Consider the following 27,308-nt stretch of genomic DNA (forward strand, 5'->3'; position numbering starts at 1 on the left):
AGCTGCTCCGACGCTTCTGCTCTGTTCTGTTCTTTTCTGTGTGAAGCAACTCTATGCAGATTGAAGAAGTATCTGGAGCCAAACAGAAGGATTTAAGTGATTCAGTCAATCTGAATGTGATGATGACAGAGGCGTTTGGACTTTGATTTTAATTTTTTTGTTCTGTGCTCATGATATCATGAAGCTCTTGTGGACAGTCAAGAGAATATTTTAGAATTCTGACTGATTTTGCTATCTCTCTGCTACTGTAAATCCAAATAATTTTGTACGGTCATGTTTTTCACATTCAATGGAAAAACTCCAGTGCATGAGTTGGACAGCTCTAATGCCTACAATAACTTGGAAACAACTTTAGAGAGGTATATAACACTGTGCAATTTTATACATTCATTAGTATTTTTTATTTTGGATATAATGTATTAGTTTCAACACACAGCACACCATCATGTTTCGTTGATTTAGGAAATGATGAATGGAATAGATTAGGGAAATTACCGGGTGCTAATATGTGTGATTGTTATTGAACCCCTGTTGTGTATGTAAAATGTGTTGTGCGTTTGTCGTACAGTACTGTGAGGCACCCAAGTGGTTACATTGTGTATGTATTGCAATGGGAGAAGTAAGCCAGAATTAGAAACCCAATAGTGTGGTTAAGAATGGTCTGATGGTATGTGAGCAAGAGGAATGTTAATAGAAAAGAAGAAAGAAAACTTGAAGAAGGGACACTAAGATGAATTTCTAGATGATGTATTATGTTTTGCCTGTAAACAAGTTCTATTGCTTGTGTCTTTCATAGTTTTACATGTGTCAAAGTAGGAAACACATTTCACATCAGTCAATACTATTATTATTATTCAGGGCAGGTTATGCTTCAGAGACAAATATCAGTTTTGTTGTTATTTTTCAACCTTTGTACGCATGAAGGCACTTTGAGTGAGCGTGTGTATTTTTGTACATTTATGAAATGCACATCTTTCGGCAATGAAAGCACGCTCTTGCAGGATATTTGGGAGAAGTGCACAATCACGTATTACTAATATTTCCCTACAGAGTCAATTACCTCAGGATTGTGTTATGGAGGAAAATATAGAATGACTAGTTACTCCTCGTCTTACATAGTGCTCGCTGACAATCAGTATTGGTTGTTGTTTGAGATTTAATTTATTCTTTGCTCTATTTTTCAAGAATTAATAAGTGGTAACAATAGGAAAATACAGTTTAAATATTCTAGCTAGCCCTTGTCCAAGCAATATCAATTTCTAAGGCCATAGACCTATAATGAATCTCAAATCAGTTTATTGTTTTCATTGCATGCAAAAGGCAGCAAATGTTATATTTCTTTTTTTTTTTTTTTAAGCTCTGGTTCAATACAACTCTAACGAACTTTAATGTGTAAAACAGATGAATGAAAAGTAAGCATTTGCAGGTACAGTTCATTTTGTTTTGTCCATTTAGTTTTGACCCGCAGTTGCTATAGTTGACATTTCTGAATTCAGAGTAGCCTAATGCATTTGGTTTTGCCAGAAGTGGTCTGAATGACAAAATAATGGAATAAAACCTATTTTACAGTAATGGTGGATTTGTGATTTGTTTTAATGAATTCAAATAGGAAGTAGACAAGAGAATCAGTTTTCAAACCTACATTGATCAACACCATTCATAAAGTACTCTTCTCCAACAATTACAGAATTTTGTCAGATGCAACCTATTTTATCTTGAAGGTCACACGAATGTTTACCTACTGTATATCCTACATTTAATATGTTGGCGGGTTTACCATGATATTAATTCAATTTCATTATTGGTTTAGACTAAACTTTAGAGTATAAATTCAGTCTGGCAACTGTGGGAACAAAGATAGTATTTTTAAACACCACCTGTTTGCCAACTTGACAGACCCCCTATCCCTCCCTCCCATGGGCCACAGTGAATACCAGCCTTATTTTAGACCAAGGCAGTGGCCTAGGTTCTTAAAGCTTTCATGTCGCATGTGCATGAGAAATACAGTTCACACCTAAAGAGATACTGTACAGAATCCATCTAAAAACAAAATAGAATATTGTGTAAAGCATCAGAACTGACTTCGGAAACTTCCAACTGGACTTCAAGCAACTCTGATTTCAGAAGGTGTGTGTGTGTGTGTGTGTGTGTGTGTGTGTGTGTGTGTGTGTGTGTGTGTGTGTGTGTGTGTGTGTGTGTGTGTGTGTGTGTGTGTGTGTATGTATATATATATCTTTGCTGTTTCATTCCAGCCTTCTTTATATATATATATATATATATATATATATATATATATATATATATATATATATATATATACACACACACACACACACACACACACACATATATATATATATATATATAATGCCTTTGCCGTTTCATTTCAGCCTTCTTTTTTCAGTTAGATTGGCAACTTTGCAACAAGTTAACCTCAGCCTAACCCAGCATACAAGAAAAGCTTCCAAACACTGCCCTCTAGTGTTGAATGATCACAAGCGTGTGGCTAAATTGTTATACCAACAACATTTACAAATTTGTAATAGTTTTATAAAATATATATAAGTCTGTAACTCAGCCAAAAGTGACTATAGCATTATGACTGTATCTTTTAAGGGGTTACTAATCAGTACCAATTGCGAAACAGGGCTTCGACTACAGACACAGGTCCGAAATTCAACAACAAAAAAGGAGACACAGTCCCCACAGGAGGGGATGTGACAACAACAGATATAGCATACTTAATTGGTATAAAGCTTATCCAAATATAAATAATCTAAAATTAAAAGGACAAACATGTGCTGTAGCATCATTTATTTTAAAGCAAACAATTTTGCACACAACAGAAAGGAACTAAGCATAATACAAAAAGTGCATGCCAGTCTAGTATTCTTCTCCTTCATCATCACCTTCGGCACTATCAGCCCCCACCTCTTCATAATCTTTCTCGAGTGCTGCCATGTCCTCTCTAGCTTCAGCAAACTCCCCCTCCTCCATACCCTCACCAACATACCAGTGTACAAAGGCACGTTTTGCATACATGAGGTCAAACTTGTGGTCAAGCCGAGCCCAAGCCTCTGCAACAGCAGTGGTGTTGCTCAACATGCACACAGCCCTCTTGACCTTGGCCAGATCTCCGCCAGGTACTACAGTGGGGGGCTGGTAGTTGATGCCAACTTTGAAACCAGTTGGGCACCACTCCACAAATTGGATGGTACGCTTGGTCTTGATGGCGGCAATGGCAGCATTGACATCTTTGGGCACCACATCTCCACGGTACAGAAGGCAGCAGGCCATGTACTTGCCGTGGCGAGGGTCACATTTCACCATCTGATTGGCTGGCTCAAAGCAGGCATTGGTGATTTCAGAAACTGTCAACTGCTCATGATAAGCCTTCTCAGCAGAGATGACAGGGGCATAGGTAGCCAGAGGGAAATGGATACGGGGATATGGCACCAAGTTGGTCTGGAACTCTGTCAGATCAACATTAAGCGCACCATCAAAACGTAGGGAGGCTGTGATGGAGGACACAATCTGACTAATGAGCCTGTTGAGGTTGGTGTAGGAAGGACGATCAATATCGAGGTTCCTACGGCAAATATCATAGATGGCTTCATTATCCACCATGAAAGCACAGTCAGAGTGCTCTAGGGTGGTGTGGGTGGTCAGAATAGAGTTGTAAGGCTCCACCACAGCAGTGGACACTTGAGGAGCTGGGTAGATGGAGAACTCCAGCTTAGACTTCTTGCCGTAGTCAACAGACAGACGCTCCATCAGCAGGGAGGTGAAACCAGAACCAGTTCCACCTCCAAAGCTGTGGAAGACCAGGAACCCCTGAAGACCAGTGCACTGATCAGCCTGAGGAGAGAGAGAAATATAATGGTCATTGGGGATTCAACCCCAAAACTCTTTGCATTAATAGTTCTGCTCCTGCCGTGGTTTTGAAAGTTATCATAATGAGGTAAATAGTAGACATGACATTTTCACCAATGACTGGAAGTTGAGTGCATTACTTATATGCTTACTTATATACTTATATACTTACAATATGACCCCAATTGGACTGAAGAGGGTGCTAACTATAGGTCAAGATTTTGAACTGCAAGATGTTGAAAGTCTTAACTCCCATGCCTTGAGTGACTTTTACATTACATTTGCTACGTACATCTCGCTATAAATTTGCCTCAAGTAATAGAATTACTACATTTTCCACCATTTAGATTTTCTTTTAATAACACATTTTTAAAATCTTCTAAATCGTAGGTCAAATCAAACCAAACTTTATTTAAATAGCACATTTACAACAATCGTGCTGTACATAGTATGGATCCACAGAACAGGCCCGCGCAACAACATAGTCACAAGACATGCAACAAAATAAATGAGTCTTAAGGAGAGATTTAAAAACCTAAATAGTCTGAGCACTTCTAATAGAAGTAAGACACCCCAAGGGGCGAGAAGCGACCACCAGGTCACGCGGAAACCTAACCTTAGCCTTAACCCTAACCTCAGTAAAACTATGCCTAAACCTAACCACAGTAAAACTATGCCTAAACCTAACCCTAACCCTAAACCCTAGGTCTAACCAAAGGGAGGTCTAACCATGGGCCAGTCCCCATTGAGTATTTTATTAGACAAAAGTGGAGAACAGACGTATAGTCAGTACATTAAGAGAATGTAGTACAGTACAAGTACAGTTAAACACCCTGCCTAAAAGGAGCATCCCAAATAAGTCCTTTTACGGTCTTTTTTTACGTCGGAAGTAGGAGCCAGCCCATGTAACGACTTAAAAGCAAATAAGAAGACCTTCAAATTAACTCAGAATTCTACCAAATACAAAGCCTGCTATATTTGTCGTATTCGCCTATTTTTGCTGAATGCTTACCCATATTTGCTGAATGTTCAACAGTTTTTGTCAAACAATTATATTTACAGGAAAAATAAGATTGTATAAAATTCTTAATGCTTTTGTTGCTCATTGTGCTTACTGCTTATTGCTCCCATCTTTGGACAAATAATATCATAGGCGGCTCCACAGGGGGGCATTGGGGGGCAATGCCCACCCAGATTAGACCTTGTGCCCCTCCAGTCCAGATTGGCCAGCCACCATTATTCTAAGATGTTTTGCAGGTGTTAATTATATATATGTTTTGTTCTTTGTGATTATTATAAATATACATTTTCAAATTAATTAATAGTCTAATGAAAATGCAATAATAAAAGGTAGCCTACACTGGCGCTGCACCAAGTTGGTTTTGTTTTGAAGTCTATTCCTGTGTTGTTGTGCATGCAGCATGGGAAATTGAAATCTTTTCAGTGAGAAAATGGTGCAAAAATCAGCTTGATATACTATATAGGGGTTCGTTGAGAAATAAAGTGCCCACTTTGGAAAATTGAAGGCCCCCCTGCTGATTATTCCCTGGAGCCGCCACTGAATAATATATCGTCACTGTTGGGCAGAAACCTCGTATCTCCAAGTTTCACATTTGTACCTTTTTTCACCAAGTAAAGCCCTGCTTCATCATACAAGGCTGTCGCACAAAAGTAGTGAAAACAGCCGATCTGCAAGCACACAACGCCTCGCGATGCGAGGCATTGTGTGCTTGTAGATCTGCTGTTTTCACTAGTTTTGTTCATTTTTAAAATGATAAATACAAAACGAACGGTCTTGGACATAAGAGGTTTCCACCCGACAACGACAATATACTGACCTCTGAAGGATCTACACTCTTTCCCAGGTCATGATGATTACGACCTGAGAAGTTGGGAAACATCTACTGTCATGTAAAAGGTTTGACGTTTGACTGACAATGGAATGCAGAAGTGCGTGATCACTACCAACTCCTAATAGGTTGACATGCCAGTAAAAACATTTAAAACAGGACAGGGAGGCCTGTCGCGTCATAGGTCTGACGATTGTTGGTCAAATGTTGCCTAACTCATCACCAAAGAATGACCTGGGTGTGAGAATGCATCAGTTGGAAGAATGGGAGATGGCTCGTACAATGTTCTGGTTGTTAAAACCTTATTGTGTTATAGTGTTGAGATGTGGGCAAGGTGCAACAGCTGACCAAATAATGTTTTTATTTTTTAGCCAATAAAGCAGGGGTCTTCAACGTTTCCAGGCCAAGGACCACTTAGTTGAGAGAGAGATGAAGCAGGGACCCCCACAACCTTTTCATAGATTCCATTATAGTTTCATCGTTTGACAGCACAATCATCAGTGTATTTTGGATTCATGTCAATTTGTGTTTTCAGATATCTGACCACTTGAGCCATCATTACGTAATAAACTTGACCTTTTACTCTGAACTTAGTCTGCTCTTTTTCCCCTCTACACCAAACCTCTTTGCCGAAAATAGCCGATTTAAGCTCACAATGCCTCGCAGCGCAAAGCTTGTAGATCTGCTATTTTTGGCTACAGTTCTCAAAATATGGACATTAGGGTTCAAGTTGTTAATATAAAAAGGGTTGGAAGATTTGGAGGACCCCCTGGAATAACTCTGAGGACCCCCTGGGGGTCCTGGACCCCCTGTTGAAGACCCCTGCTTTAAAGATTACATGATTGTGAAACCTAAATGTTTCATTATTTATTTTTGATTAATTATGTAGCCATATGTAAAATTATCAAATCACCCACTATCACATTTTCACACATTTGGCAATAAACCAAGTTTGTCCCAACATCACCAAACTAACTGAAAATGTGTAAGCTGATGAGGCATGACATTTTGAAATTGAACAGTAGGGGGAGACTTTGAGCTTTGCAGAAAAGGGGTGAGCCAGCAGCCAGGCACAGATTAAGCAAGCAATGAATGAGTATGTGTCCAATCATCATAAAACCTCTTCAGTACAGGTGTTAGAAACTGTGAAAGGTCTACAAGACCCCTCACAGAATTTCAACTTCAGTCAATGTTGGCTTGAACCCCTGAATCGCTCCTCATCCTCTAAAACAACTTACCAGTTTGCGGATCCTGTCCAACACCAGGTCAATGATCTCCTTGCCAATGGTGTAGTGTCCACGGGCATAGTTGTTTGCAGCATCCTCTTTGCCAGTGATCAGCTGCTCAGGATGAAACAACTGGCGATACATGCCAGTGCGTACCTCATCTGAGGAACAGATACGATATACAATATAATAGCTACTCATGCAGGTATACACAACAGAACATTTAATGATACCTTGTTGTATTGTACAAATTGTACAAATATTCATCCAGATGCTCACTGTAGAAGGCCTTTTGACACTAAATTCTCATATTCACTGTTGTACATATCCATTCATACATTCACTGCCAATAATATCAATTCATATATACATAATTATGTTAAGACATTCATTCAGAGACAGCGCAGATGCTTACTGTCCGAACATAAGTCTAACTATTTAATCAATTGTTTTTCATTTTATCTACATTCTTATCTATCTAGGTTTGCCTTTTGACCCCTGTGTATGATACACAGGGATCAATCAAGTTATCTAATTTTATCTTTCAACTTAATTCTGAAAGATTTGCATTTATCCAGAGCAGATGAAACTTACCAATGACAGTGGGCTCCAGATCTATGAAAACAGCCCTGGGAACGTGTTTTCCAGCCCCAGTCTCACTGAAGAAGGTGTTAAAAGAATCGTCACCACCACCCATGGTCTTGTCACTGGGCATCTGTCCGTCGGGCTGGATCCCATGCTCCAGACAGTAGAGCTCCCAGCAGGCATTGCCAATCTGGACACCAGCCTGGCCCACATGGACTGAGATGCACTCACGCTGGAGGAAACATATAGGCACTATTTTGTTTAAACAGTCAGTCCAGTCAAATCACTGCAGCTAACACACCATACCCAGACGATGATGAATAATCATTTATTACACAATAAAATGACCGAGTCCTGACTCCTGAAGGGGAAGAGGCTGGGAGGAGTTAAGGAAAGAAGGCTCTCATTGTACAGCACAAGATATACAGCACAAGATACCATGACCACATGCACCACCTGACAAGTTGCAAGCTTAAATTAACTCAACTACTCAAGACAGAAATGTTCTTTCAGTTCAACACTTCGTTTTCAGCCAAAATACTTAACACATGTGGTGGCTTATTAGTCATCCTGTTGCCTGAATTTAAAACATGTGATAAACCATGGCAGGCTAAAGGATCCATACAAACATATACTTTTCCCTGCATTAAGCATTACGTTTTGTGTCAGCAGCAGGTAGGCCTACTACAGCTGAGCTATGATAAATTACAACCAAGTTTTATTACAAAGGAGGAAAAAACTGAAAAGCTGCTCAGCTGCCTTTCATGATGAGGGCTTGCCTTGCAGGATGAAATGACCACAATTATCACACCAGTGGTGTAAAGTAACTAAATACATTTACTCAAGTACTGTAATTAGTACAATTTTGAGTTACTTTTACTTTACTGGAGTATTTCCAATTTTCTGTACTTTTACTTCTACTCCACTACATCTCAGACAAAATTGTACTTTCTTTAATCCACAACAATTATTTGAAAAATGTAGTTTACTTTGTAGATTTTAATTATTATTACAAAACATGCATTAACCACTTCAGCCCTATTTCAGCTATTTGAAAATAGCCGAACTACAAGCTCATTGTGAACTTGTAGATCTGCTATTTTCAAATGTTTTTTATACATTTTAAACATTTGATTAGGCCTACTTGTGAAAGGGGACATTCTGCATAATGAGTATAGGCCTACTTTCTACTTTAAATATATTTTTTAAATTCCAATTCTTTTGTAGTCTACTTTTACTCAAGTAAATTTTGAATTCCAGATTTTTACTACAGAGTATTTTTACTTTGCAGTATTGATACTTACTTTTACTTAAGTAAAACATTTGAGTACTTTTTCCACCACTGGCTGTGATGATGAGTGTTTTAAAAGATGGGAAAGTCGTTTCCCACGCCCGCCATGACATGTCTATTTAGAGGATTAACAATTAATACAACTAAACAACGTGTCTATGACGATATATATAGGCTATATTTTATTTTTATTTTTATTTTTATAGTTTTAGTTTTATTTGAGAACTGTCAACTGCAGGCTGGCTGTCATTTAGTCAATCAATGCTGAACGTCAAAACAAACAAACAAAAGCATCACCCTTTCATACTCACCATTTTTTCTGTGTATGAGAAGTCTCGGATGAGATGAGATTAACGTAAAAAATAAGTTATTCTTACAGTAGACCTTCAATGAGACCCGTGTAAGAAGTTTACTCGGACTGTGGTTGGGTGGGGCATTTTATAGTTCAGCCGGCAAAAGAAGGGGGGTGCTGGATCGGATTGGCTGATCATCACATGATTCCTTTTCTATTGGATAGATGGACTTGTCTTTTTCCATTGACAAGCCATGATGACGTCTCTTTTCATGAAAGTGGGGCAGTCACAAGAGGGTGTCAGGAATTGATTGTAGACAGTATCATGAGTATAACCCTATGGTATAACCTCTATGACACAGTAGTAGGCTATTACTGGAATGGGAAAACCTTCTGCTTGGAAATGTTTGCCAAAATAGCTTTCTTAGTAATAAATAGATTATTAACATACCCTACCTTTGGAATGTGAATTTCTCTGTAGCCTTTTTGTATTATTATTATTGATTGAGAACTTTATTAACAGTTTGCAAAATAGTACAGTGGTATACAATGATGATAAAAGGATAGCACAAGTTATAAGGGCTTGTTTCCAGCCCATCCCTGTCTTGCTAGACAGAACCTTTTCACAGCAGGGTAAACATATCTGCCTGTCAATGATGTGAATTGTGGGTTTGTTTATTTGTGTATTAAGATGTACTTGCTATAAGGGCCCTTTTCCATGGACAGTTTGTCCTGTACAGTTAGTTAGTTGACATAGGCTTATTACCTTTATTGCAAAGCACAATGGCTGCTGTAAAGGTCTAGCTGTTAAAACACCTGCTCTCACAAATCAACGATCACTGCAGGCTACACTCATATGTTTCCACATGAATATTTTGATAATATACCTCTACCTTCAGATCTTCCAAGAAAAAGTTGCCCTGGACATGGTATAATCTGCCACTGCCCATGACAACACTCTTAACATTTCCCCATCTCGCCACACTCATTGCGTATTCCCTATTTTAAAATAAATCTTCAGTTTTGTTCAATTGGCACACTCATTTAAGAACCTAAAACCCAAAAGATCAGGTCTTCAACATATTTCTATTTAGATATTAAACATCAAGCATAGGTCAAACATTTCCAGTGCTATCTTCTATTCTTCATCTATGTTGGTCATCAGTGATTATAGTCTTGGCATAATAGTCCAGGCGTTTTGGGCAGTATTTTGATGTAATCGTGCACTTTATGAAAGAAGCATGAAATTTGGCACACAGTTAGAACATGCCATATGGAACATTTTTGGCTATAGGGGCATCGCAGATTTGTCTTGGGAAACTTGTGGGAGCCAATTAAAGTTGGGCTCTCATAGACTTTACTATAGAGTAAAATAAAATAAAAAAATACATATGCTTTAAGTAGCATGTAAGGGGTCAAACTAGGTATTTTGGGGATTCTGAATCCAATGCAAACATTTGTTTTTTATGGACCCCATAAAACTATGGTTTAGTGATGAGTCATCACTTTTCAAAGTTTTGTGGAGGCCGTTTCTCGGAAAGGAATGTTTTTCGTGCAAAACAAATGCTTGCATTGGATTCAGAATCCTGAATAACACCTAGTTTGACCCCTCACATGCTACTTAAAGCATATTTATTTTTTGTATTATTTGACTCTATAGTAAAGTCTAAGAGAGCAACTTTGATTGGCTCCCACAAGTTTCCCAAGACAAATCTGCAATGCCCCTAATAGCCAAAAATGTTCCATATGGCATGTTCTAACTGTGTGCCAAATTTCATGCTTCTTTCATAAAGTGCACAATGTTTGCCTGAAACGCTCGGACTATAAGGGGAATCAGTCACAGCTGCATAGTAGGTTATAGAAAGAGATCAAAAACAGGGGACAAAAGGACAGTACAATACAAAGCAGCACAAATAGACTTCAAAGTAAATAGGCAAGTCCATGTGGGTGTGATGGTGTCCTGAGTGTCCACAAAAGATTGTTGGTGGGCCTACTGTACAGTGCATGAGAAATAGCTCTTGGGAGTCATAATGGTTGAGTATTTTATTAATACACCAAAACAATCCAGACCTTTTCAACAATCAAATTGACTTTTTCACAACAAAAAAAAAAACAGCGTGCATTGTTTAGGTATATTGTGTGTGTATAAGATATTCCCTATTGATACTAGGTATCAATAGGAAGTAATTTTCCAAATAAAACACTTAACACTCCTCTCCCTCCTCCTCTCCCTCTCCCTCAATGGAGTCAACTCCAACCTCTTCATAATCCTTCTCCAGAGCTGCCATGTCCTCTCTGGCCTCAGAGAACTCTCCCTCCTCCATACCCTCACCTACGTACCAGTGAACAAAAGCACGCTTAGCATACATCAGATCAAACTTGTGGTCGAGGCGAGCCCAGGCCTCAGCAATAGCAGTGGTGTTGCTCAGCATGCACACAGCCCTCTGGACCTTGGCTAGATCTCCGCCTGGTACTACAGTGGGGGGCTGGTAGTTGATGCCAACTTTGAAACCAGTTGGGCACCAGTCCACAAACTGGATGGAGCGTTTTGTTTTAATTGAAGCAATGGCAGCATTGACATCTTTGGGCACCACATCTCCACGGTACAGAAGGCAACAGGCCATGTACTTGCCGTGGCGAGGGTCACATTTGACCATCTGATTGGCTGGCTCAAAGCAGGCATTGGTGATTTCAGAGACTGAGAGCTGCTCATGATAAGCCTTCTCAGCAGAAATGACAGGGGCATAGGTAGCCAGAGGGAAATGGATACGGGGATATGGCACCAAGTTGGTCTGGAACTCTGTCAGATCAACATTAAGCGCACCATCAAAACGAAGGGAGGCTGTGATGGAGGATACAATCTGACTAATGAGCCTGTTGAGGTTGGTGTAGGTAGGACGCTCAATATCGAGGTTCCTACGGCAAATATCATAGATGGCTTCATTATCCACCATGAAAGCACAGTCAGAGTGCTCTAGGGTGGTGTGAGTGGTCAGAATAGAGTTATATGGCTCCACCACAGCAGTGGACACTTGAGGAGCTGGGTAGATGGAGAACTCCAGTTTGGACTTCTTGCCGTAGTCAACAGACAGACGCTCCATCAGCAGGGAGGTGAAACCAGAACCAGTCCCACCTCCAAAGCTGTGGAAGACCAGGAACCCCTGAAGACCAGTGCACTGATCAGCCTGAGGAGAGAGAGGATATTGGTCAGTAAAACTTCCTTTTAAAGGAGCGAGAAACCCTGCCTCTTTATTTGTTTTATCAGAATTCAGATTATGAAAAGAAATCTAAAATGTAGGCATAGTTATATGTTGTTGTGAGGTGAGTGGGCGGAGTAATGCGTGCATATAATTATATTCTGAAAGTAGCAGACTGAGCTGTCCGCACTTGCTGTTATGGAAGAATGATAAAGATTCCGCAACTCCATTTTAGATTTACCGGTAAAAATGCACAAGTCTTTTACTAACAAGCCATCTAGAGCTGTATCCATTGTTTTAACTTTCTCAGCCGTGCTCTGAGGGCTGTTTACCGCACAACGTCCTGCTGTCTAAACCGCGGGGACAACCGGAGGCGATAATGGAGTCCGGAAGATGGATGCTAGCACTGTCGGCTATTTTCTGTGTGTCCGCGTGTGTGTGTGTCTGTTAACAGTGCGCGCATGCACAACGTTCACATGCACAGAACATAGCCTATCTACAAGCTCACAATGTGTCGCTTCCGTGACGCGATGTGAGCTTGTAGTTCGGTTATTTTTACTTTTACTCAAGTTGAATTTCGGGCGCTTACTTGTATTGAGTGGTTCTACATTGCACTATTGATACTTTACTCAAGTAAAACATTTGAGTATATTTTCCACCACTGTGTCAGACGACAGGCTGTCCACTCGCAACGTTCTGTCACAGCATGTAAACACGGTAGTGTCGGCTCGGAACGAGACAACAAGCCATGGCTAAAATACTCAAATTGAATATATCCGACTAAAACCATTGATAATACTATACCCTAAACTATACTCTAAAGTCCGACTTGTGAAAGAGAACCAGGAAACAGACAGTCACTACACAGTGTGACTGCAGTGCTTCTCTCTGGTCAGAAACGCAAGTACAGTGAAACCACGCCCCCCCTTGTTACAAATCTACATAAAACAAACGTTAATATTAATTAGATAAGGCACGTCACGCCGAACTAATGGAATGCAGTGAGCAAATATGTAATGAGTGGCGCCAAATATTTCTTTTCTATCCAGAAACTGGAAGTACACAAATAGCTGCAGAGACAGCAGAAAGCTCTGAATCCACAAGCCTATGTGCAAATTGAACCATATCATTGCTCCCTATCACAAGTGACTCATTTATATAATATATATTTATAGAAAAAGTGATTTTGGGTTTCATGACACTTTAAGGTGTATTCAGTACTAATCTTATAAGGCACATATGACACCTATTACAGTATTATGTCAAAACAACATAATTGATAATGTGTTTTGATTGTGTTGATAATTGATTGTGTTCACAGATGTTTCAGTGTTCCTCATTAAGTCAAAATTACAATGAAGTTACATTGCGAAGCGGGCCAAGGTTTGAAAATGTAAATGTGTAGCTGTCATGACGTGGATAATATGGATAACTATGACAATGTTATAAACTGAAGTGTTTGAGTCAGTATCATGATGTCACAACATGGTGTCAATAACAGCACAGGTACTCCACCCTTCTCGGTCCTGAAAAGAAACGTCTGTTGACATGCCCAACCACCACTACATGTTAGTGTCATGTTAGAGTCATGACTGTCATATTAATACAAAAAGTTTAATGTTAGCGGTGTTAACCATTCCGTCCTTGTCCCTTTTATGCCCATATATGATCCATGATGTCATCAATATTAAGCCCATATCTTGGAATACCCATATATTGACATACAATGTCAGTCTCATGTGGATATTGCCATCTCAATATTTGGGAAAGGTTTAATTTTAAATTAAAGTTAATTAATTCACAATACATTTATATAAATTAAACTCTATATAACGTATCTCTAACAAAATGCAAGGAATTGATTCCTGATGAAGCCGGTCGATTTGACATATGGCCCAATTGTGTGCCACAAAACTGTGTGGGGGAGTAGCGCCGCAAAAAAAAAAGGTTAATCTAGGAGGCCCTGGAAGATGGATGGATGGATGGATGGATGGATGGATGGATGGATGGATGGAATAATGTCAGACTAGTACTATGGTCTGGTTTCCCTGCAGGGGCAACCACACTAATGAATCATACTCTAAAACGACTTACCAGTTTGCGGATCCTGTCCAACACTATGTCAATGATCTCCTTGCCAATAGTGTAGTGTCCACGGGCATAGTTGTTGGCAGCATCCTCTTTGCCAGTGATCAGCTGCTCAGGATGAAACAACTTGCGGTAGGTGCCAGTGCGCACCTCATCTGAGGACACAAACAAGAGGTTGACTACTGTGGATTCTATAGATTAAGTATTACCTTGAAAACTTTATTTGCACAATTTGATAGAATAAAAGAAGAGTGCAGATGTCTTGCGTCCGAATATAATTCCATTATTAGCTAAATGTAACTATTTGTAATGGACCCACAGTTCATGCTTTTATCTTTGAAGGTGTATCTTTATGGTGTTATGACAGGAAGTCCTTTAATTTGTTAATTTTACCAGCTGGGCAGAATCTATTGATTGGGACCCAGAATGGCCGCTCAAATGTTTGTTTAATAATGTTATTTAATAATCACGGACCTGACGGAATGGTAAAGGAAGAGACCATGGACCGGACGGATAAGGACAGGCGGCCAACAAACTTTGGAACAAAAGCACTTGACACTTTAGCGCCCAGCTGAAAGGGGGACAAGGTACATTTATCTCAAGGTTTTGCTTAGGCTACTGCATATTGTTTTTGGTCTTATTGTTGGGTTTTATTTTCTATTTGATACTTAATTAAGGTTTATGTATGTATTGTGTATCTATGGGTTTTATGGACAAATGTATTATGGTGCCTAGATGGATTATTGTTTTTATGCCTTTTTCTGTCCAGTTCTACTTTGATTTCAAGAATAAAGAGCCATCAAAATCAGTAAGTCTTCACCCTTTAATGGTCAACTGGGTCCGCTACACTATAATTGTGTTTTTATTTTATTTTATTTTTTATTTTCTTGGTTTGGCTAATCTTATCTTAAAACCGTAATTCTGAAAAATGTGCATTCATCCAGAGCAATGAATCTTACCTATGACAGTGGGCTCCAGATCTACAAAAACAGCTCTGGGAACATGCTTTCCAGCCCCAGTCTCACTAAAAAATGTGTTAAAAGAATCATCTCCTCCTCCGATGGTCTTGTCACTGGGCATCTGTCCGTCCGGCTGGATCCCATGCTCCAGACAGTAGAGCTCCCAGCAGGCATTGCCGATCTGGACACCAGCCTGGCCCACATGGATGGAGATGCACTCACGCTGGAAGCAGAAAAGGGGCATTATAGTCCAGTAATTTTAGGCCAAAATTAGGCTAAACCTAAAACAAATTGCAATAGTAGCAAACTCAACTGATTTTGTATCCTCAATATGTCCTTAGTGAGGGAAAAAAGGTCCCAAGGAATTCCATCAGGGGAAAGTTTTGAAAACGACCTACCTACCTTCACTTACTATATACTACACTATAAAGGAAAAGATGACTCCCAAGTGGGATGTGAGGGGTCAAACTAGGGGTTTTTAATTATTCTGAATCCATTGCAAGCATTTGTTTTGCACGAAAAACATTCCTTGGGCAAGAAATGGCCCCTCAAAACGATGGTTTAGTGATTTTCACAGTCTTTTTTAGCCCAAGGAATGTTTTTCATGCAAAACAAATGCTTGCAATGGATTCAGAATAATTAAAAACTCCTAGTTAACTCCTAGGTCACATCCCACTTAAAGGAGATTTTTTGGGAGTAATTTTTTCCTTTATAGTGTAGTGTATAGTAAGTGAAGGTAGGTAGGTCGTTTTCAAAACTTTCCCCTGATGGGATTCCTTGGGACTTTTTTTCCCTCACTAAGGACATATTGAGGATACAAAATCAGTTGAGTTTGCTACTATTGCAATTTGTTTTGGGTTTTTTCATATAACGACTGGACTATTGGACTTTTATATTGTACTTCTCTACTCCCTCTGTCTTATACAAGCTTTGGAACACCCTACCCGTGGCAATCAGGAAAGCTGATTCCTTGGCATCACTGGTCACTTCTTTTTTGCACAGACATTTGGACACTTTTTTTTCCCGCTCTGCACTTTTATTTTTTTAGGCTCAGCATTGTTATTATTGTCTTGGTGCAGACACTTATGTATAGGCCTACTGTATATATGTGTATATTTTTTTGGCACTGTGTTGATAAGTAGTTCCTAATGTTTGAATGAATGGACCATTTTAAGTTCTTTGAGTTTGCAATATGCTTAGAAAAGTCCCTTAAAATTGCAATCCATTATAGAAACGTTAAGTACTACTATGTTTACTGTCAATATTCCAGGATGACCTCCCACTTGGGTAATGACGCCCCCTGGCGATCATTCAGAGAAACTACTTCAGCTCCCGTACTAACGTAGGTAGGAAGGGCCTGTCACTCAAACCGGAGTGACCCGCCTCCAGGCTATATAAACCCCCGGAGGCGGAAGTAACATCCTCTTTTCACTCTCTGCGATATCACATTCAGATAAGTTGAAACTCAGCCTTTGTATTATTATTCTTCGCGCATTAGCCTAAAGCGGTGGCATTGGAGTCGCCCACTGGCGAGTGTTGAATTAACCCGTACTTAAGAATACTTATTCTTGTTCCGTCCTAAATCGACGGTTATTTCCTTTTATAACAAAGGATTATTACTGCTTGTTCAGGCCTTCGCCGAAGCAAGCGTGGCATAGCATTAGCCGTTAGCTTGTTAGCTCGTCTGCTATTGTTAACGTTAGCTACACTGCTTACCGCTTGTTCAGGCCCTGCCCGAATCAAGCGTGGCCTAGCCTTAGCCGTTAGCTTGTTAGCTCGTCTGCTTCTGGTTAACTCTATCTACAGTGCTTCGCCATGGATCCTCTGGCCTTCCTGCCGAGGCAATGTCCAGGCTGTCCAGGACTCATCGACGGACAGGATCTTCACCATCTCTGTGTCGGCTGCATGGGCGTTGCACACGCCTTCTCTGCACTGAGTCCTCAGGGGAGAGCAGGACCTTTCTGTGACTGCTGCGTGGCCTACGACCACGATGTACTGATACACCGGTTCTACCTAGCCAGGGCAGGCCTCGGGGCCTGCGCTCCACCAGGTGGGTCCACTGCTCTCAACCCCACAGCCCAGTCTTTCCTTCCCCAGGCGGCCCGCACCGTTGGTCAAGGTGCGGCGCTGCCTTCCGGAGATCCGCTTGGCAATCAGCGCGCCATTCCAAGTCAAGATGGCGCCGTGCTACATGAGACACCGCCTGCCGCGCAACCGACCGCAGCTAGCTCCACTGTCACTGGAGCTGGCGGGTCTGGTGAAGTCGCCGCTAAGAAGGCGACCAAGAAGGCTAACATCCAGAAATCTCCGGTAGCCTTTTCCCCTTCGGGCGCGGTGCCCAAAAAGAAACGCTTGGATGTGACCGTCGGGGACGTCCCCCTCGACGTGAGCATCACCAAAACAGTCCAGACCTTCAGGCGAGAGTCGGACCTGAGCTCCTGTCAGAGCGAGGGTTCTGGTTCTGAATACTCTGGATACACGGCCGAGGAGGAGGAGGACTCCGTCGAGGACGAGGGTTCTCGACTCACGGTCACTGTGAAAGGTAATGCCCCTGCGGCTCCAGCACGTCAACTGGACGCCGCAGGGAGCTCCCAGGCCTCCTCAGGCACCACTGCCCCTCCACCCGCCAGTCAAGCGAGTGAAGCGGGAGCAGAGGACGTCGATTCTGCAGCAGAAATGCTGGATCATCTCACAGTCTACATGAGAGCTCTGGCCAGAGTTGGAGAGGAGTTGCCACCTCCTCTCCCCTCTGAAGAGGCCGAGGATGATGACGAAATGCCCGGGCAGGAGCCTTCGGTTCCCGCCCCGTATGTCCTCTCCAGGCTGCCGCTGGTGAAAGGTTTCACCAAGGCCCTCCATTCCTCATGGAAGACACATAAAGACCCCAGGAAGCTGCCTTTTTCTGTGTTGGATTTGGTGGGCGGTGCGGAGGCAGGCATGTCCACCTGCCCTAACCTGGACCACCTGTTGGCACAATCTTTTCTGAGTTCCGTCAGACCCCAGTACAAAGATGTAGGCACAGCTAAAAACGGGCCGTTTGTTGGCCCCGTCGGCACCAACCCGCCGGGGTTCACTGTCCTGGAGGACAAGCTGCAGTCGGACAGGGCTCGTAACGCCTACCGGTCCGCTGCTCTGGCCGCTAAGGACCTGAATCTGATCCAGCTCTTGCTCGCTTCCACCAAGGACCTGGTCAAAGGTCTGCCCACGGGGGAGCACACAGCTGAACTGAACACTTTATTTGACATCATGCTGAAGGTCAATTGGCATGCGGTTAAGTGGATGGGCAGGTCCATGGACTACAACCTCCAGTCTGAGAGAGCCCGCTGGCTCGACTATGTCGACCTCGAGCCTAAGAGGGACGTGGGCGAGAAGCCTCTAGGTCCTCGCGGGGAGATGTACAAGTCTCTCATAAACATGGAGAACAGTCCCACCACCCTCATGGGTGGGGGCTTGGAGCTGCTGCAGGGTAGAGTTACCTTCTTCAAGGCGGCTAAGGACATCGTCGAGTCCACCACAGTGCCACAGGATGAACCGCAGCAAGCTAGGAGGACGTCCCGCTCCTCCCGCGCCAAGGAAAGGGGCCGCTCTGCTTCTTTTAAGAAGCACTCGTCTTCCTCCAGGGGAGCCTCTGCAGCCAGGGCGCCTGACAGGCCCCGCAGCAAGGCTGTGGTTCCCGAGCGCGCTCAGCCGCGCCGCCCGTCCAAGGATGGCAGGCAGCAGTCTTCATACCGCGGTGGCCGCGGTAGGGGACAGCGCAAATGACACTTTGAAGAGGGGAATTGTGCTGGGGCGGGGGTCCGAGGTGTCTCTCGGTCCCCCTCCCCCCAAACGAGGGCGTTTTTCGGTACCCCGTGTCGGGGAAATGAAAATGTTAATTTTGATGCCTCCTGTGTCGACAATAAACATGTTGAAAGAGCAAAGTCTGTCTCTGTCCAACTCTCTCGCACTAGCACAGACGACCCCATCGTGCATGCCTCCTGTAGTAATGATGAAGTCCTGTCAGGACTCGATAATCAATCACAGGTTTTATCAGAATCCAGTAATGTTAATGTCAAACAATTATGTGGTTCCTCAAGCGCGCGAGTGGGATATCCCTCGCGTCGACAATATGAATCCTTTATGCATGCCTCCTGTAAGAATGATGGAGTCCCGTCAGGACTCTTTAATCAGTCAGAGGTTTTATCAGCAACCAGTAATGTTAACGTCAAACAATTATATGGTTCCTCATGCGCGCGAGTGGATTTTCCCTCGCGTGAGCGATGCTATGAATTTAACCTTGAGTCAGAAATTCTGTCGGCCTACTATGAGCCCGGGTCAAGGGACAAGCATAAAGGCCTTAGAGCAGGTATTAAACGTAAAAGTTCCTCTCCTGTCAGGGGAGAATGCTTTAGTTGTGGGCGAGTCTGTTTATCAGTCGAATCGCTTTGCTCTTCCTGTCGCTCTATCGAGCGAAAACCGAACGCTTCCGGATTCGGATTCGCTAGCTCCCCGCTTCCGGTCCGGCCGCAAAAGAGCTCCGCTAGTCAAGCGGTACAATCAGAAGGTGTTCCCACCTTGCGGCCTATTGAACCCCCGCGCTCCGCATCCGGGTGTTCCGGATACGGATACGCAGGTTCCCCACTTCCGGTCCCGCCGCAAAATAGCTCCGCTAGTCAAGCGGTACAACCAGAAGGTGTTTCCGCCATGCGGCCTATTGAACCCTTGCGCTCCGCATCCGGTCGTTCCGGATACGGATACGCAGGTTCCCCACTTCCGGTCCGGCCGCCAAAAAGCTCCGCCGTCACGGAAGCACAGTGGTGGGGTTTCTCTCGCTCAAAACACGCTAGCACGCTGTGCGCGCCAGTGGAAGTTATGCAACCCGAGCCATTGGGTATTTCGAACGATAACCAGGGGTTACAGGTTACAGTTCGCAGATATACCCCCGCTTTCGAGCAGGGTTATTCATACCAGAGCACGTGGTTTAAAAGCAAGTCTTTTGAGAGAAGAGATCAGCTCATTGCTAAGCAAGGGTGCTATAGTGGAGCTGGACAGGATCCAATCCCGCATGGGATTTTGGAGCCGTTATTTCCTGGTGCCCAAAAAGGGGGGGGGGCTACGTCCCATCCTGGACCTAAAGGCACTAAACGTGTACCTGAAGAAGTACGTTTTCAGGATGCTAACAGTACCCACCATGTTACGGTCGGTCAGGCAAGGGGATTTCCACTGTTCAGTGGATCTGAAGGATGCTTATCAGCACGTCCAGATTTATCCCCCACACAGGAAATTCCTTCGGTTCGCCTTCGAGGGTCGCCTGTACGAGTATACAGTACTCCCTTTCGGTCTGTCACTGAGCCCGAGGGTTTTCGTGAAAGTGACCGAAGCAGCCATCGCCCCGCTGAGACAGCAGGGCGTCAGGTTGGCGACGTACATCGACGATTGGATGATTTCAGCGGGCTCCGCCCACGAAGTGGCGCGTCACACACAAGTGGTTTTGGCTCACCTGAAGGCCTTAGGTTTCATAGTCAACCACGGCAAGAGCATGCTGACTCCAGCAAGTCGTCTTACATTCATTGGGGTCCTTCTGGACTCATCCGACATGTCGGCCCGTCTCTCAGAGGAGAGGGTGGACAGGTTTCGGGAATGTCTCGACTCCTTTCAAGTGGGCCAGGAGGTCACTTACAGGAGTTGCATGGTACTGACGGGAATGATGGCTTCCGCAGTACATCTGTTGCGTTTGGGCAGGTTTCATATGAGACCTTTTCAAAGATGGATGTTATCCCTCGGGATCCCGCCCTCCTTGAAGTACAAGAAGGTTACGGTTTCCCCTTCCTGCGCGATCGCCCTGTCTCCGTGGCTGGTGGAGGGATTCCTCACCAGCGGAGTCTCGATTGGCGAGGTGGTTTCCCACAAGTCGATCACGACAGACGCCAGTCTCAGTGGATGGGGAGCCACTTTCGAGGGGCGCACAGCGCAGGGGCTTTGGCCTCTGGAGATGAGGGGTCGTCACATCAACTATTTGGAGTTGATGGCTATACTCCTGGCGCTCAAGCATTTCGAGCCTTGGATTTTGCATTGTCACGTCCTGGTCAGGACAGACAATACGACGGCCATGTTTTATGTCAACAAACAGGGGGGCCTGTCGTCGTTGCCACTGGACCGTCTGGCTCGAGAATTGACGGTTTGGTGCTTGTCGCGCCTCAAGTCGATCAGGGCCTCACACGTCCCAGGTCTCCTCAACAGCGGAGCAGATCTCCTGTCCAGGGGAGGTCCTCGCTACGAGGATTGGTCTCTCCACCCCAGGGTGGTGAGCCAGATTTTTCGCAAGTTTGGTCAGCCAGTGGCGGACCTGTTTGCGTCAGCGGAGAATACGAAGTGTCCGTTGTTCTTCGCGGTGAAGGGCAGTCCTCCCTTGGGGTTGGACGCCTTAGCGCACACGTGGCCGAGAGGTCTACTGTACGCGTTTCCCCCCTTCGACTTAATCCGACCCACTCTGGAGAGAGTCAGGAGGTTCGGTCTGGAGATGCTCCTGGTGGCCCCCTACAAGGGCACGTGGAGATCGGCGATCGCCCCTCTCCTTTGCGAACCGGGTTGGCAGCTGCCTCGGTGCAGGGACCTGTTGAGTCAGGCCAGGGGGGAGATCTTCCACCAAGACCTGCAGGTCCTAGACCTGTGGGTTTGGCACGTGAAAGGTTAAACCTGCTGGCAGCCGGTTTTTCTTCTGAAGTGGTTGATACCATTCAGAGTGCTAAGGCGCCCTCTACGAGGGCGTCTTATGATGGAAGGTGGAATGCCTTTGAGGACTGGTGTGAGTCGCGTGTTCCACCTGTGGTGGCTCATGTGGCGTCAGCCCAGGAAATTCTGGAATTTATGCAGAACCGCTTGAGAAGTGGTCTAGCATTTTCTACCCTTAGGGGGTATTTGGCGGCTATTAATGCCTGTCACCTGGGGGTGGCGGGCAAGGCACCTTCTAAAGTCCCGGAGGTCATCAAGTTCATGCAAGGAGTTGAACGTTTGAGGCCGGTGACTAGGTCTTTGTTCCCAGTTTGGGATCTGCAGGTGGTTCTAGGGGGCCTATGTCGGGCTCCCTTTGAGCCGCTTGTAGGGATGCCTTTGAAACTTTTGAGTTTCAAGACGGCTCTTTTGCTGGCTTTGGCCACGGCTAAAAGAGTTGGTGACCTGCAAGCTCTCTCGGTGTCTGCGGAGTGCATGCAGTTTATGAACAATGATCTCAAGGTGTTGCTCAAGCCTCATCTTAAGTTTGTTCCTAAGAACATGGTGGTTCCTAAGGAGCCTGTTGTTCTTCTGGCTTTTCATCCTCCTCCGTTTGTCTCGGTGGAGGATGAACGGCTGAATTGCCTTTGTCCTGTCAGGGCATTGAAGGCCTACTGTGACAGGACTGCTGGTTCTAGAGCTTCTTCTCAGCTCTTTGTAGAAATGGGCAATGTTCTTGTCAGAAAGCCGGTGTCTAGACCCACTCTTTCGAGGTGGATTGTGGATGCTATTAGGCTGGCTTACTCTAGTGCGGGTGTGGAAGTGCCGGCGGCACTTAAAGCCCATAGCACTAGAGGTGTGGCTACTTCGTGGGCACTGGCAAAGGGAGTCTCCGTTCAGGAGATTTGTGTTTCGGCGAACTGGTCTTCGCCTTCTACCTTTGCAGCCTACTATCACCTGGATATCGAATCCTCTTCGCTAGCGCATTCGGTTCTGGGTGCAGTTGCCTCCTCTACGTCATAGAGGAGTCGGATCTTCCCCTCCCACAGGTGGGCATGTAGCCACCTGGGGTACTTTGGGGGGACCCTGTGTTTTCCTTATATAGTGTGTCTTACTTATAAGGCGGACTTGTCCTTTTCATTTAGTTGAATGAGGCGGACTTCGGTCTGTCAGGGTCTCTCTTTATTTTCTCATGCCTTCACACCCAGGTCCGGTGGGCCTGGGACCTTCTGGGTGATGGGTCACGCCCGTTTGGGCTGTGCTCACCCGTATGAGGGGTGTGTGGGGGTATGAGAGTAGGTTGTGGCTTAGAGGGGAGTTTAAGAATCCCAAGTGGGAGGTCATCCTGGAATATTGACAGTAAACGGTAGGTTCCGTACGGAACCATTGTTTACTTAGATATGGAAGGATGACCTCCCACGTAATGCCCCTCTGTTTCACTGAATGTGGCAGAGAGTGGTATTAAGAGGATGTTACTTCCGCCTCCGGGGGTTTATATAGCCTGGAGGCGGGTCACTCCGGTTTGAGTGACAGGCCCTTCCTACCTACGTTAGTACGGGAGCTGAAGTAGTTTCTCTGAATGATCGCCAGGGGGCGTCATTACCCAAGTGGGAGGTCATCCTTCCATATCTAAGTAAACAATGGTTCCGTACGGAACCTACCGTTATTGTTGTGTTGTGTTTTTTTTACTGTTCTCGACACTTTTTAATTTATATATATATATATATATATATATATATATATATATATATATTTTTTTTTTTTTTTTTTTTTTTTTTACTTAATTGCTCTGTATTGTTGATTCTTCTTTCTTGTTTGTTTTTTTGTGCTCGGCTGTACACAACAGTCCTTTTTCTTTTTCTTACTGTCCTGTATCCTGTAACCTTAACTGCTGTGTGACTCTGGGTGACTGAATTCCCCCCTTGGGATAATAAAGGTATCTATCTATCTATCTATCTATCTATCTTTTAAACACTTTTAAAAACACACCTGTTCAGGAAAGCCTTCCCCTAGATCACCTCATTTGCCTTAATTGTGTTGTGTTTTTATTGCTTGCTTTTAATTGATTTAGTTTCTATGTTTTTTATTGTTTTTCTCCTGTATGCTATATTTTATTGTTGTTCAGCACTCTGTAACTTGTTTTGAAAAGTGCTATATAAATAAAGTTATTATTATTATAGTGTACTTCTCTTATAATAACATCACATTTTACTACACTCTCAAACGTATCATAATATAGTAATAGGAAAGAAGATGCTACATTTTAATAGCCTGGCTCCAGCCAATAGACCCGCCCACTCTCTGAGTGAACTGCGTAGAGTCTGAAATCAGGCTAACATTTTAACCCAGGGCTTCATTTGGGGCATTGCCACCCCCTAGTGTTCACATTCAACCTTAAATTCCTTCTGAACTCAGATAAATCTCATTTCAACGCAATCGATGCACGTCCATCTACAGTCAAGCCCTTTTGTTGTTTGCTATTTTAGAAAATATTGCAATAAGGCTCGGTCTCACGGGTCACACCGGGATAATATTGTACATATGAGAGAGCGGATTCTGCCATTAGAATGGAGCGGTTTTCTGCCAGTTGCGGATTTCTACAACAACAACAACATGACGCTCATTGAAATGCGTTGGCAGAATCCGCTCTCATAGGTAGAATAGGCCTGTTATTCCGGTGTGACCATTTATAGCCTAGGCCTACCGTTATTCAGCAGCATTCTGCAGATCTCTACGCACACACAAATGCACCCAATCACGCAGAGAACAGAGGATTATCTGGGTCATGTTGTGGCTCGGTTTTTAGAATGGAATAGGCCTACTACACATCCATCACCAGAGTAAATGCACACGAAATGTTACTTTTGCATTTATAGAAAATATAAATATTTTACAGTATGTCTAATATGTAGGGCCTATCTATTTATTTGATGCAAAATGAATTATGTTATGAATGTTTCATTGTCAAAATCGTCTATAAAATATAATTTTTCAATAGGCCTATACGTTATAGCGTGGGATGTTCCAGAATAATAGACAATAGCCTATATGGAAATGGCATGGACTATATAGTCTATAGTAGGCCCAGGCCTATAGATGGCTGACAAACTGGTTAATATCAATTGAATCCTTGTAGGCTACCTATCGAATGGGGGTCTAATCTGAACGAAGGATTGGGTTTCGCGGTAGGCCGACACTGATTTATTAACGCGATAAGAAAAAGCAAAAATATTGGAATGAAAATAATACACTAGATGGTGCAATGCGCAATATTATCAGTCATTTACAGACTGCGATGGTGATGTGACAGGTGAAAATGGGTTTGGGGGAGGCATCTCAGGAAAAAAAGCATTCCATTAAAACCATCCAGGCAAACAATTCGAGAGAAAAAGAACCCCAATGTAATATGTGGTCGTAGGAATACTTACCATGATTGCTTGTCGAGATTATGCAATGTAATAAGACAAGTCTGGTGCGGTGCGTCTGCAGCAGCAGTGGGGTAGCCTACCTACGCCAGAAGCAAATCTGCTAATCTGCGTCAAACACAGAAATACTACAGTAGTCTATCTGCTGAGGGGGGGCACGTGTACACAGGAGCCAACCAGCGCCCACCATCTGCTCGATTGCCTACATAGCAGAAAATACCCTTAATACCTAATTATTTATTTCTCTCCAGTCGAACCTAACTATCTGTCCAGCTCTAGCATATTCAATAGTTACAAAGGCTATAAACAGTTTTGTTGTTGGGGTCGCATATTTTATATTAGAAGATGAAAATAGCAGCACATAGCACATCGTCTATACCATGCATGCCAGCCACGCCCATCTGAACGTGCAAGGTTTCATTAATATTTTTGAATCAATGAAAATAATATGAATCACCATCATCAGCCTCGACTGCATGGGTCTAGAGATTGTTTGGCTTGGTTTCTAATTAATGTGCTACTGCCACAAACATTTATAGGCCTGTTTTTATTTAGGCTACAATGTTTCCACAGAATCATTAATCTGAAAATGTTGGACCACAGCAAGGAAAGTGTGCTCCCTGGAGCACAGGTCTCTGCCAGGCCTCCCCAAAGCATGCAAACCTTTCCCAAACTGACAGTTATTGCGCCACTATGAGGTCGATTTTGGCGTTTTCATGATTTGTGCCATTTTGTGCAAACCGGCATATCCCACAAACAGATTCCTATTCCTTTCTGACTGGCTATCATAGCCAATCAGCCAGATATCTTGATCACGTGACCACATACATAATGTTTGTGTGAGTTTCGGACAAAATCTGTAACAAAAACTGAAATCGGGAAATGTCATGATCCAAATGGTATCCAGGGAAAACTATTTTGATAGTGGATGGATCTATGGTTCAGTTACAGGCCAAAAAGTGAAGTGTGTGGTTATAGCGCTACCATGAGGCAGATTCAGTTTAATGGCAATCAGATCAGCTGTTGTTCACAAACAGGGTCGAAAACATTAGACTCAGCCTCTTGGCCTTCGGAGACAATTCACCCAGGATATGACATTGTCACCTCAAATTTTGGGGTCCAAATGTCAAGGTTAATGCATTTTGTTTTATATTTTCCTTATTGATTCTGTCATTTAACATGATATTTTGGAGAAGTTGTAGTAGCAAACTTCATATACCTCTGGAGAAAATACACCTGATGTTTTACATGTGAATTCCATCACCTGGCACCTTCTATTCTGAATCTACTGTAAACATGATGCACTATATGCTCAAAAATACTACAAAGCAGACTGGAAAGACAACGCAATAAATTAAGAGAATAATTGCTTGCCTGGTAATCTCAGAGAAATAGGCTTGTTTTTAAGACTTTTTTTCTTTTGCAAAAACATTTATTGGACAACAGAGATGTTATTAAATGTAAGATACAATCTAGTATTCAAATTGTAATAATCTAAAAAGGGATTGACTAATTCTCTATCTAGGATTTCAATGCTATACATTTTGAAATGTTATCAAGGGTTATTTTACAGTTTTTGATTAACTAGTTTTATTGTCAGACAATAATAAATTAGACTTTACAGGTATGTCACACAGGAACTTTATTTAATACAATAGACAAACAGACATTGAATAGAATGGACTCTCTAATTGGAATGCATATAGAATCTCATACAGAACATAATAACTCATTGCTTTCCCCTTTTTAATACTCCTCTCCCTCCTCCTCTCCCTCTCCCTCAATGGAGTCAACTCCAACCTCTTCATAATCCTTCTCCAGAGCTGCCATGT

At 43.2% G+C, this 27,308-nt stretch overlaps 1 protein-coding gene across 1 annotated transcript; it reads right to left on the minus strand.

Annotated features, from left to right (window-relative positions):
* Nucleotides 1–2,883: 2,883 nt before the first annotated feature.
* LOC308290837 (uncharacterized protein) lies at nucleotides 2,884–27,284 on the minus strand (the record flags this gene model as incomplete). The annotated part of the gene is made up of 7 exons (XM_080732749.1): nucleotides 2,884–3,858; nucleotides 6,962–7,110; nucleotides 7,544–7,786; nucleotides 11,327–12,302; nucleotides 14,409–14,557; nucleotides 15,362–15,584; nucleotides 27,222–27,284. 7 exons carry the CDS (start codon nucleotides 27,282–27,284, stop codon nucleotides 2,884–2,886), a joined length of 2,778 nt encoding a protein of 925 aa, XP_080588875.1.
* Between the last annotated feature and the right edge of the window lie 24 nt (nucleotides 27,285–27,308).

The sequence above is a fragment of the Nannobrachium achirus genome (assembly GCF_963921795.1).
Source record: "Nannobrachium achirus genome assembly, chromosome: 9".
NCBI lineage: Eukaryota > Metazoa > Chordata > Actinopteri > Myctophiformes > Myctophidae > Nannobrachium > Nannobrachium achirus.